The 13761-nt window shown below is 39.0% G+C and overlaps 1 protein-coding gene across 1 annotated transcript in view; it reads left to right on the top strand.

Moving 5' to 3' along the window:
* gnaz (guanine nucleotide binding protein (G protein), alpha z polypeptide) overlaps nt 1-13435 on the top strand; it is a 49565-nt gene extending 36130 nt beyond the window's left edge. The window contains exons 4-5 of the mRNA XM_032540391.1: nt 1102-2434; nt 11376-13435. Coding sequence (XP_032396282.1) covers nt 1712-2434; nt 11376-11720 — 1068 coding nt within the window. The 5' untranslated portion in view covers nt 1102-1711 and the 3' untranslated portion in view covers nt 11721-13435. The remainder of the gene's footprint in view (nt 1-1101; nt 2435-11375) is intronic.
* Nucleotides 13436-13761: the final 326 nt, after the last annotated feature.

Here is a 13761-nt window from a genome sequence, read left to right as displayed (position 1 = left end):
CAATTTTAAGGATAACAACACAGATGTCTGGGCAAGGCGAAGGGGTTTTACAATGGTATGAAAGCGTGAGAGGCACCTGCTGGCTTGAGCCTGTTATTGTCCACTATGATAGTAAATAAGCATTTCATATGATGCTGTTTTGCTGAGCAGCTCAGATGAGTCAGATGTGCTGAAGTATGAATAGCGGAAGATGCTATTGATTACAAGGAAAAACATTTTATTATGTTAATCCTGCATCCATTTTCTTTTAAATTGTGAAGTTTATCTCAGCTTATTTCTATGCCTGTATTTGACCTTGATTGTGTATATAATGAATGTGTGAGTGTGTGTGTGTGTGTGTGTGTGTGTGTGTGTGTGTGTGTGTGTGTGTGTGTGTGTGTGTGTGTGTGTGTGTGTGTGTGTGCTGGGGTGTTAAATGGGTAGGCGTGGACAGCTGAGATTACTTTGGTTCAGGGTCTATGGCAACACAGGACTGCAGAGGGAGGGAGTTGGAGTGTACAATTGTAAGGGGCAGAAATCTGAAGAGGCAGTACACAGAAGGTAGCATGGCAATGGTTGAACGGGAAAAGTGCAGGTTTGTATGTGATGTGACTATATATGCTTTCTTTGCTATTCGGTCAATTTAGATATGATGAATAAAGTATAAATAATAAGTTTTGTTTTTTATTCAATTAAATTAAGAAAATTGCTGTTACTGTCATTGCACTGTGTTAAGTGTGGAGCTTGACTAGAAGCAGGGGCCAACAGCAAGTCTGCCTCTCTATAGGTCTCTAAAAAAACACAATGGAAACAAACCAGGTGACCTGTTTGTGTAGGGATTAAACAAACATGATACATGTTAACTCGGGAGCTTGATGGTCAAAACTATTTTAAACTATGGATGCTTCAATGCTAAGTTAGGCTAATTACCTCCTGGCTCCAGCTCCTAATTTAACGCACCAACGATATTAATCCTTTTATCTCCAAGAGAAGCCTCTTTGTTCAAAATGTAAAACTATTCCTTTTCCAGATCTGTGAATGATGTGATGGAAAGTGATGAAACTGCTCTCACTTGTCATAATCATACTATTCATGCCTGTTCTTTGTCTTATCTTTTGGCAGACTCTGAGGCCTTCAGTTGCTAGGGAGATATCCCACCACAGAAGAAGCAAAAAAGATTTCATCAGAAAGATCAAGCAAAAGAAGCCAATGAAGATCTGAGGTAGATGGTTGCAGAAGCAAAACAAAGGCAACGTACCAAAAGAGCCATGTGGGAGGAGAGTAAAGCGGTTTTGCCATTTGCACGCATCAAGCCCTAATCATTTGTCTACTGATATACGCTTAACGATCCCCAGCCCTCTTCCAGAGCTTCTCCTCAGGGGGAGCCCCTGCTATGAACCCCAGCTCTGTTGGCTTCAGCAGGCAGTCCAACCTCAGTGCCAGGCGCTGTGTGGGCATCCCACAAGTCTGGGTTCTGCCCACACAGGACTCACAGACTGCCCCTGAACAAAAAGAACAAAATACTCCTGAGCCACTCCTCTGTGTGGTGGCTCTCCTGTCTAGTGTTAAATTGGTCTTTTATGAAGTTTTAGCTGTCGCTTCACCAGCAAGTTTAGTTAAAAGCCTCTACAACTCTTCCACCGACTCCTTTTAGGTCGCCACTTCGTTGTAATTTGCTTTCCCATCAAGCAGCAGAACGAGTTCCTTTGTGTTCACCACGTGGAGGAGGACCATGGGATGCCGTCAGAGCTCGGAGGAGAAGGAAGCGGCGCGGCGCTCACGGCGAATCGATCGTCACTTGCGCTCAGAAAGTCAGCGGCAGCGGCGTGAGATCAAGCTACTGTTGCTGGGCACCAGCAACTCAGGCAAGAGCACCATTGTCAAGCAGATGAAGATCATCCACAGCGGAGGCTTCAACCTGGACGCCTGCAAAGAGTACAAGCCCCTCATCCTGTACAATGCCATTGACTCGCTCACCCGCATCATCCGCGCCCTCACCACCCTCAAGATCGACTTTCACAATCCTGATCGCGCCTACGACGCTGTGCAGCTCTTTGCCCTTACAGGGCCAGCTGAGAGCAAAGGGGAGATCACTCTAGAGTTGCAGGGGGTCATGAAACGTTTGTGGGCTGACTCAGGGGTCCAGGAGTGCTTTCAACGATCCAACGAGTACCACTTAGAGGACAACACTGCCTACTACCTGAACGACCTGGACCGCATCTCTGCTCTTGAGTACATCCCAACTGTAGAGGACATCCTACGGTCCCGTGACATGACCACAGGCATTGTGGAGAACAAGTTCACCTTCAAGGAGCTCACCTTCAAGATGGTAGATGTGGGTGGACAGCGTTCGGAGAGAAAGAAGTGGATCCACTGCTTTGAGGGCGTGACTGCAATCATTTTCTGTGTCGAGCTAAGTGGCTATGACCTCAAACTCTATGAGGACAACCAGATGGTAAGAAAAATCTGTTTAATGTGCCCACAGTAAATGTATGCACATGGACACATGTATGCGCTAACACATGCTTGCATGAGCAGCCAATCCCCCTAACATAGTAGTTTGGAAAGGGGCGAGACAGAAATCCACCCAATTAGCATATATCATACAAATATGCTCTCTTATTAAGTTTTTACATTTACATTTTACACCATTCGTGAGAAGATGTGAAACCTTTATTGCAAACACTGGGTTATGATAATTCAAGTGGTGAAAACATCTCTCATGCGAGATATCTGACTTACTGCAATGATCTTAGATAAAAATGATCTTGGTCTCTAGAAATATTAAGAAAATATTAATTTCATACTTTTATTTACCATATCAGTTGTTTTTCACATAGTGAAAAAAAGATTAACTGTTGTGATATCCTACCAATCAAGTAATATTTGTCTAAAAACAGTTTCACAGTTCTGAGAAGCAAAAAGAACACAAGGCTGTTCTGCTGTCATTTCCTCTCTGTACTTCCCCGTCTTCCACCATGCGGCCACAGATACAGGGATTACGTGTTTTTCTTTTGATTACGCCATACACATATCATTTGCAAAAGCATTTTTTTAAGATAGCGGCTATTTGAAATGAATTATAAGTGTTGCCAAAATACTTTTTGAAAAATGGTGTTTGATGGTTACTTAATTATCTCAATAGTAATAATTTAAAGAAAGGAAAGAGTTTGAATTCAAAACATTGAATTCAGATTTAATAACTAGGGATTCAAAATTGAATGGTTTTCCCAGCATTTTATTAAGATCAAGCACACCATGTCTGCCTTTTAATTTAACTATTTCTGTTTACTTTGGTGGAAACAAATGCACAATTAAAATCACACTAATCGAAAGATTTATAAACCACCAAACTGCTGAACAGCTTATCATTTAAAGTAGGAAAACGGACCTAAACAAAAAGTGTTAAAGTTCATTCTACTAAGTGGACTACTTAGGGGACCTTGAGTTCAGGTCTACAGCTACTGAATGCAACTATGTAAAACTTTCATTCTGTGCAAAAAATAAAATGTCTACCCAAATGTAGGGATCAGAGGCTGAATGATCCCTTCTGTTGGAGAGAAGGCTACCTGATTTGACACAAGCCAGAAAACTTTCTTTCCCTTTTTTGTAGATATTTATTATGAAATAACTGTTAAAGGATACTGTATTAAAGTGCTGAAAAGCTTTTCTTTAATAATGTAACAGGCAAAAGACATAATTGCAGAGGGTAGTCTTCCTAATATCCCCACAGGGCATCCAGGACCACTCGCTGCACCCTTTACATTGTTTTATCCTCATCCTAAAAAATAGTACTACCTACTGTAATTCCTCTACAGTTCATTCAGTTTTGTTTGGTAAATAATTTGGAAAGCCTTATCCAAAATGATGGTCCTTATCCAAAGTTCTTTGGCTGGGGGCATGAACAAACTGATTTTGAAGACATGACTAAAACAAATGCACTTTGCCATAATGTGGTAGCAAAGCTATTTCAAATCTGTCTGAATGAAGAGAGTAGCCACCCGGTATTTGTTATCTCCCCTTCATGGTTGTGGAATTAGAATAATTTGCTATCCATAACATATCTGTTTTGTTATCTGAGTGTTTTGGAATAGTTAGGTAGGTATTGCTTGTTTAACTGCGTTTTGATAATGGAAGGTCAACAATAGATACTATTTCCCTTTTGTAGTCTAGACCAACAAAGTTTTTTTTTTTTTATTTCTTCATAGGAATGGTCTCATTTTTTTCCTAAAGTATCTAGTATCCATGTTTACCTCTTTATACACAAGAAATAACGTGAGAACAGAGGAAGCTGTCATTCCTGTAACTGAACTGGCTTGATAACTCATGGGTTACCCGGATAAAACGGAGTACACGGTACCAAGTTGGAACATGAAATCAATTAGTTGTATAGGTTAAAAATAAAGTCTGAGGAGAAAAATGTGGTATGGTGTTAATTGAGTTCACAGAATAAAGTGTGAGGCTTTACCTGTGAGAATTAGCAGATTGTGAAGAAACTTTGTAGCTAAGGGAGTTCACAGGTGTTAGAAAAAAACAACTTTTATTATTCTAAGACAGGAGAGGAAGAAGATAGCAATGGATCAAAAGTACCAGAAAGAAATTAGAGCAGCCATCCTGCTGTAGAGCCAACTATGAATAAGATCTCAGCAGATACTGGCATTTCATGGTTGATGTGGTTGAATGCGTTTACAGATGTATACGTTTTAACACATGAAGCTGAACTAAAGATATCTTTGACAAACCACAAGGGTTTATTCAGCTCAAACTTCTGACATAGAAGTACTGAAATTAATGCTGGCTGCGATTTTGAGGGGCCAGACTGTGACATGTTGCCTTATCTGATTGAAGTGAAACCCTGTCACAAATATCCTGCTTGTATGTTCCCATCATCTGCAATAGCACTGGAGACTCACCAGACCAGCTGAATGAGTCAATATGGTACATCTTGTACATTTTGGCATAAGACGTACTTTTAAGTGTTTTACATATGCCATTGTTGTCTGTTGTTGCTACCGTTGCAGTGTGCGTGATGCACACTGCAATGGTACACACATGTATAGTGGTATTTTCCATAACAAGATTGATGTTATTCACGTGTAGTCATCAGTACTATTAACTAACCCTGCACTGAGGTGACAGTTCCAACCACTGAGCCACATGAAATAGTTGTACTTCAAAATAATTGAGAACATGCAGTTGCTACAATACTAAATACTAGTGAATCAGTTGCAAAAACTATATACCAACAAAGTTCTTCAGCTAATTAACTTTTCCAGGGTGTATTATGCTAAAATCAGTGCAGATTTAACACCATATTGATGGCAATAGCACATAAACCAAAATTGTATGATCATGACTTCAATAACTTTAAAACAAACACATTGTTGTTAAGTATCATCAAGTCAAGAAAGTAGGGGTAAAAAATTACATTTTGTAGGGCACATGTGAAGCCAGCCTTGAAAATAGTAGGTTATACCGTATATAACTTGCAGTTACATTGCTCAGTATGTTACAGTCTTTTGTAGTATAATGTAGGCTAAACATTTATACAAAAGCCCTGCAGGTTTGTTAAAGAGAGGCTGTACTAGTATACAAATCACAAAATGGTGGTCATACAGGACAGCAGGCCACACCCTCAGAAATCTACACGACCATCGGGCAGAAGGCATAATGCAGGAGACATTCTAAATGTCACAGCATGTGTGTACACCTAATCTTAATGCTACTGGATTAAGTGCAGAAATGTGGCTGTGGTTCCTTCGACATCTATAGAAGGCTCCTCAGTATATTTCTGCATTTTGAAGCCGCCTGCTTCCATAAACACTGTCAGCTGACACAACACTGCTGAACAGCTGTTACCTAACAAATAGTACATGCTCAATACATCTGCAATGTGAGAAAGAGAAGAGTGTTTGTATCCCTGTACTGTATGTGTCTCTGGTAACATATTTTACACAATCAGTTGATGGTGAATATAACAACAGGGAAACCCAATTTGGTTTCTGTTAAATGGGTTAAGCATAAATTAAGATTAAGATTAAGTGCTTGTGCAATGAAGGTCAATAGTATGTCAGGGTCAAGGATTTGGTTATTAAGCTGACCCTGATTCGGGTGGAAAGAAAGAATAATACTATATAGTAGTAAAAGAAAAGAAAATGGAAATTCAGAAAATATATGGAAAACATATTATTCCTTTAGTATAAACAAACCAATATACAATACCTACAAACAAAATACTTAAAAAATATCCAGGCGCCTACAGTATATTAGGCAGAAAACATGCTTCTAACACACTACTAGCTGTCTAAATAGCAAAAAACATGTCAGCTACCATGCTCCAAACACTAACATGGCAACCATTTTTAAATATACCAGAAAACTGATAACAATTAAGTAGAGCAGGTGAAATGTGTACATATTTCATATAAGTTGGCGTGTATGAAAAAGATTGATCTATGCAGACCCAACAGATTTTTCAACAAAAAACTAAAACATGACCACATCCTTTTGCAAGATCATTTATGTTAATCTTTAACGAAATAACCTAATCTGAAATTCATATTTATTAGCTTGTACAATACACAAATTAGATTTAACAGCTGTGACGATGTCAGAAGGCACTATAGTGGCATGACATATGTCACATATATATATATATGTTCAAACCTTGTTGAATACATTTGCAGTAAAGCTGTTGTCAGGCATTTGCATCGATTGCTAATTAATGTCTCTTATACAATAATCTTACCGATTCCCGCATTGTTAAGGGAGAGCTGTAATGTTAACAGCCAAGGTAATATCCCTCCAGCATCAGTAATATTTACTCTTTGACTCAATAAAAATGCTAACATCTAATTAACAGACCTTCCTGTCCTCATGTAAGCACGTTTACATGCCAGCAAAGATATATATGACCTTATTTACCTTAGCGCTAACACAACTGAGTCAATGCATGAGAAACAGTTAATAATTTATGTGAAATAAGTCTTTGTCAAATGAAACAATAAAGGACCAGAGGTGACTCATCAATTTTAGTTCAAGAGCAACTCCGGCTAACTCTTCTAGTTCTTAGTTTACGCTGCCTTCACACTGGCAGTTGAAATCAGCTCCAATACTGCTTTGAAATGACTGAAAGTCATTCATTTCCTTTGGAGATTCGTAGACCGCATGCCAATGGGTCCGAACCGGATCTGAACGAGTGCGGTGTGAAAAAAAATCGTGTCAGTTGGTCATCTGGATGCGTTAAAAAAATTTAGCTCTTGGCTACGGACGGTTCCTATCCGACAATTTCAGAGGAAGTTAGTGTTGCTATGGTAATGATGAACAAATCTGAATTCTTAACTTTTAATAAAATAATGATTTCATAACAATGTTATGTTGTCATGTAATTTTGAAATTTTCATGATTTCCTAACGTTATTAGGGCAGTTAATACAAATGCTCGCGTTAGCTTATCGATGTTAACTAGTGAGCATTAGGTAACGTCAGCTAGCCTGAGCTCGCTAGCTGATGTTAGCTAACGCTAACTAGTTAGCTAGCCTGAGCGCGCTAGCTCAAGTGAATTTACGCTATTCATAGAGGGTCCTAGAGAATTGGACATTTGGACACTGGCAAAATGAGTCGTTCTAGATTTCTACTATTCCGACGCTTTCAACGGTGTACTACGACGTCCACTGGGTGCGCATTGCGTATTACCGAGCTGATTTCAAGTGCCAGTGTGAAGGCGGCGTTAGAACCACAGTAGCACAGCACTTTGTTCATAAGCATGTCTGAATAAAGTATGTCTTATCTAATGGAAAACAACAAAACAGGGATTATGAAATTTGAATGACACGCCCAAATGTGGCAAAACTCAGTGTTGGTTGAGACATTTAGTATTTGTTTTTATGTGCATGCATATGTATAATGATCACTGATTAATGGCTCCGGGAAACAGTCACACATATACAAAACTGTTGCTTTGAAGGTTTCTCTTTTTGATGGCTTGTTGTGTCCAGTGATCATCTTAGTGATCTAAACCGTCAAAGCTATTCATACGTCACACAAGCAGAAAACAAACTCTGTCTGACCAGACAGACACGATTCAGCTTCAATGCACCAGCTCACGCAAGATGAAAAATACACTGTAATAACTACAGTACAACATTTACCCATCAACCCATTCCCTGATGCATTTTCCCTGTCCCATCCCTGTCTTGATAATGAATTGTTGCCTTGGTTACTGTTGCTTAGCAACAGGCCAGTCAAATGCTCCTAATCCTGCGCTGTTGACAGTGAGCTGTGACTAGGGAAGGGAGGATGAGAAGGGGAGAGGACGGAAGAAGGGGGGGGGGGGTTACAACAAACAGCAATGTTGGAAAGAATAGATATGAGGTGTATATGTGCTTGTATGTATTGTGTGCTTGGATGAGTGGTTGTGGGGGGATTATAATAAATGGCTGAGGCTCAGCAACAGCAGTGAAAAGCAACTGAAAAGCCTTGATGTGAGGTTAGCCGTTGTTTAAGCTTGTGTTAGCCAAACATAAAGGCTGACCATTATTGCAGTGTCTGCTCTATTTCTATTGTCTAAATTATTATTTTGTTAATCGCTCAAACAGGAATTAATTACAAGTCACATGAAAGATGACTGGAAATGAATAACTGGCATTTCATATTTTTATGTCAAAGTTTGTCATGTGCACTATTCCTTTCAAGCCACAGCAAAGAAGACAAAAATGAACTGATCTGAATGTAAAATGACAGTTTCCCTGAACGGTGACTTTAAATCACATCGTGTCCCTTCAGAAACACAGAGGAAGGTGTCGGACTGTTCAAAATGCATTCAGTAACATTCTCCCTCACTCAGCTACAACATCTTAACTGCCTAATGGGGTATCAAAGGCATTTCTATCATGTAATTGAATTTGTTCATATGATGTAATGGTGTTTTGAAAAAGAGCTTTTCAGGAAACGGAATGAGACTGTTCAAGGACACACCAAGTGAAAAAACACGTCATGCTTTTTTTTTCTCTCAATATTTCCCTTACCTGGCTATACATGCTTACACAGGTTTCAATGTCTCCCTTATACCATCTAGCTATTGCATCACTAAACTGTAATAGCAAAAGCTAATTAAGTGTATGATGTTCCGATTCAATTTATCTTAAATGTTATGGAATTGCTCTATAATGACCTCCTTTCTGAAGATTATCCATGTTACATGTAGTATTACGATTGCTTCTCCGTACTACTGTAGTCTCACCTTATAGAACAAAGTTATTGTCATTATTTTTGGTTTAGATGATAGTGTATACAGCAACTTATTTTGTTTTATCCACACCATACTCTTATGTATTATAAAATAAATAAGATACAGCAAATTGGAACTTAGAAAACTTCCGCTGCAACCTTCACCTGGACGTATTCTACAACATTAACAGACAGTTACACAAAACTGTCATTCAAATGTGCTTAGCTGATAATCAAAAATGTGATTTTGATAAGAATTTAGCACAAGAATAATATTATGTAAAATTCTGATGTGTTTGTTTTGAAATGTAAACCCCACATTAACAGAGACATTAGTTGTTGAGCAGAGAGGGAGGGCAGAAAGAGAGCAGCCTGAATAATGTCATTTTCAGATGCAGCAGCCAAAAACATGGTGACAGAGGAAATCATCTCATTAGATACGAGCAAAGAACCCTTTCTTGTAAGGCCGTGACATTTAAAATGAACCTTAATGAATTACGAAGGGGTGGCAGCCCACTTAAGTGATTTGTATTTATGGGAAACAAAGCAATGACACAGGGTTGAACTTCCTCATTAATACTTAAGCTTAATTAAGGCCTGCACCTTTGGACTACTCTGTCAGGAGGAGGTGAGGTGCTATTAATATGATAACTACTAACAATATTAAGAATGTTCACTGCCACATTATCCATAGTGTGCTTAACCTACATTAGCTGCTATCTAGAAAAACAAAAAACATGCAACTTTGGTTTCTCAAAACTGAAGCCTTTTCATCATCACCCCAACAGATGTGCATTTACAGTACAACACTGAATAATCAGGTTTTACTTTGACTCTGCAGTTTGATTGTCTCAGCCTATTCCAGCCATTACACATAGTATATTTTTTCATGCTGTGCTGATCTTGTGATTTGCTCAGAGCACCATGTTGTTTCTGTAACCTTTTAAACAGCAGTCTTCCATCCGACAACCTCCCAGTCACAAGCTACTGGCCAGTCGCCACATGCCAGCAGCTGCCATGAACAGATCAACTTTCTTTTTCATTTTCTTCTCTTATACATTCGTCACATGAGCACAAACTGTACAGAAGCACATGCATGCATGGATGCACATAAACACAGCTACACATAGACCTTTTCTTCTGTACCAAAAGCAGCATACTTTACCATTCTGCAAATTAAATGTAAATAATTAATACATTTTTGTAATGTCTTGTCCTGCATGTGGTGGAATCAAATAAAAAGAAATGATAAATGATAAACAAGTTACATAACAGTAAAAATATTTTTGTTTTTTCCGCAATGTCTTTGCTACTCATCCGTAATCTTCCCTTATCTTATGACTAACTCAGATATCTGCAGGGCATGACAGACATCAGTGATTTCCATAATAGAATTGGTATCCAAATCTTGATTAATTTTGGATTTACAAAATGCGAGACCCAATTTGATCCTTCTGGCTATAAATTATCTTATTTAAAACCTAAAAAATAATGCATCAACATCTGGAGGACCATTATTAAGATTAATTTATGAAACTGAATGAAGAAAACAATAATATAGAGTCAGAGCAGTTATGGTGCACTTGCAGAGTCTTAGAAGAGAAGGTTAGAACAGTCTGTCATCAGTGTAAACAGCCGGTCAACACAGTCTTTGTCCCTGCCACCACCTGATTCATTCAAATGTTGATAAATCCCAATTATGGCAATATTTTTAACTATTCTTTGCAATAGGGAGATTCTTCTGTGACAAGTAAAAGAACAACTGACACACATCTTCTGTGACTGATCGTTTCAGAGATTTGGACTTGGAGTGGTATAAAGAAGTAATCAGATGTTTCAGAGAGTGAGAGAGTTCAAACGCAGGTCTTCATCTGTCTGAGTCTGAAGTTTCTGTTGACATAACAGAGAAGCCGTACTTTTGGCTAGTCAGTCAGTCAGTTATCTTGTGTTCATTTTCATCCTTAATTCTTGCTTTACATGGTCTAATTGTCTGTCTTAGGTTTTGCCAAATGACATGATCCTGTTTATGTTAATGAGGTCTGATTGGGTGATAAATTAGGCGGATTTGGGTTCTATACTTCAAAGTCCACACTACATTTTTCTAAGCTGTAAAATAGTTTCCTCGTGGTCTGATCTTTTTTTATTTCCTTTCTCTTTCCACATCTGCAGAGCCGCATGGCTGAGAGCTTGCGCTTGTTCGACTCCATTTGTAACAACAACTGGTTTACCAACACGTCGCTCATCCTCTTCCTCAACAAGAAGGACCTGTTGGCTGAGAAGATCAAACGCATTCCTCTGACAGTGTGCTTCCCTGACTACAAAGGTCAAAACACCTATGAGGAGGCAGCTGTCTATGTGCAACGACAGTTTGAGGACCTCAACCGCAACAAGGAGACCAAGGAGATCTATTCGCACTTCACCTGTGCCACTGACACCAGCAACATCCAGTTTGTGTTCGACGCCGTCACGGACGTGATCATCCAGAACAATCTCAAGTACATTGGGCTATGCTAGGACCTGATGCTGGGGGGGTGTTGTGTGTGTGGGAGGGGGGGGGGTAAAGCGGCCTGCCGGTCTGCCTGGCAGTTTATCCATTTGAAGAGGTGCAACAGAGACCTGCAAAGGAAATGAGGTACTAAGATGGTCAGGGATGGACGATACTGTAGATTTAAGTGTTTCAGGTGAAACAAAAGAGCTCATGGGCCATGGTCAAGATGGGATTTTTACCCAATGTGTTTGCACTGAATATGAGTATGCAGAGACACCCAAACACACACGCACGCATGCTCACGCACGCACACGCACACACACATACACACACACACACACACACACACACACAAATCCTTATGTTTGCTCACACACAATATCTTTGGATCAACAGTCAAGCACTTGTTCGACAAGGCAACACTGGAAATTTTAGACAGCTACCCCTACCTGCCTGCCAAACCTGAGGTAGTAGGTCTGTACTGTTGGTTTTCGGTTACTTTTGTCTCCTTTATTTTTATTTGCCAGAGTCAATTAATGCTGCTTTACAAGAAGGATTTTTGACAGAATCAATGTTCTCTTTTGGATCTTTGCCCTTACAATGGTAACCAGTGAGTGCATCTGATGAGACGTGGGGAGAGCCTGCATTTTAAAGGACAAAAAAAAAAAATGTCAGTAGACATGATGTCACAGGGTTTCTGCCTACAAGAGGAAACTGCCACAGTGTAAAGCTGAAGTGAAATATGTTTTCCACACACTATTTCTGTTTTGCCCCCTGGTCACCTCTCTAATGTTGTTTTTTTTCCCCCTCTTACCTTTATCGTTTTTTTGTGCTTTAAAAAAAGAATGTCTCTCAAACCTGCCTTTCATAGCAGGTCAGTTATAATACCAGGAGAGTGTTATGCTCAGTAAAGTCAAAAGTATTCTTTATGATCATTCCAGTTTCCAGCAAGAGACAACAAAAACAGTGCCAAGATCAATTTGTAAATAAAACCAGATCCCATTCATTGAGATAATTTTTGTTTTGTTTGTATGGACAAATACATTAAAACATGCATGATTTTGTTACTTTGGGATACTAATATATTTTCTTTGGGATTATGTTCCTTTTTTCTTAGGTTTAAATAATATATTCCCAAAAATATATATAAAAGTCAAACACTGTGTACGATTGTACAGTTGTCAGAGAGGAATCTATTGAAAAGAGTTATATCAATATAATAATGGTAAATATGGTGTTATGATGAAGAAAAAGATGACTGATGATGATGATAGTGGTGATGATTACAATAATGTCAAGGAAAATCTCACTACAAAGTTAGCGTGAGAGGAGAAAGTGGATCAAAGGAGAACTGTATACAAACATGAAAACGAAGAAGCAAATCTTGAAAGTTCCATCTTCCTTGCATTATCTAAGTGGAAATTGTTTAACAGCCAGTCAGTATGATGTGTAAATATACTGTAAGGTACACTCTTTGTTCAAACAAATGAAAATAAAGGTTGAGTTGGGATACTGTAAGTGAGATAAAGAGAGAGCGAGAGAAGGAGGACAACCCCACTCTACTCCTCCTCTTACCCTTTTTCAGTTCAGAGGGTGATGTGCAAACAACTCAACAAAGGGCTTCAGGCTTGACTTTACGGGATGTCCACTTCAACAAAAGACAAAACATTTAAATTAAAAAAAAGAAAGAAGAAGTATAAAGAGGACAATAACTATGAATAAAACAACTTATGCAAATTTCCATGGTGTAGTAAATGTGTTTTTGGGTGGTGGTTGTGTCTAAAGTGCTTTCCATGTGTTTGGGGTGAGAACTGATCACTTATCTTTCTTATTCTTTCTTAATTACGCTGCATCAAATGATTTGCAACCTGGAAGAAGATGTGCTGTCCGAAGTCCTTGCTGCCATCCTCAGTGTACAAAATCATGACAAAAAATTGTTTGTCCTCGCCATACAATGAAGTCGCTGGAGCAAGAATAATTCGGACATAAAGTATGCAATCAAATCCCTCCTGACTGAACATGCTTATGTGCGATAGGGTGACAGTGTACAGATTCCACTCTAATTAG

This window comes from Etheostoma spectabile, chromosome 16 (genome assembly GCF_008692095.1).
Source record: "Etheostoma spectabile isolate EspeVRDwgs_2016 chromosome 16, UIUC_Espe_1.0, whole genome shotgun sequence".
NCBI classification, from domain to species: Eukaryota; Metazoa; Chordata; class Actinopteri; order Perciformes; family Percidae; genus Etheostoma; species Etheostoma spectabile.
This window is presented reverse-complemented; position numbering and strand designations above follow the sequence as displayed.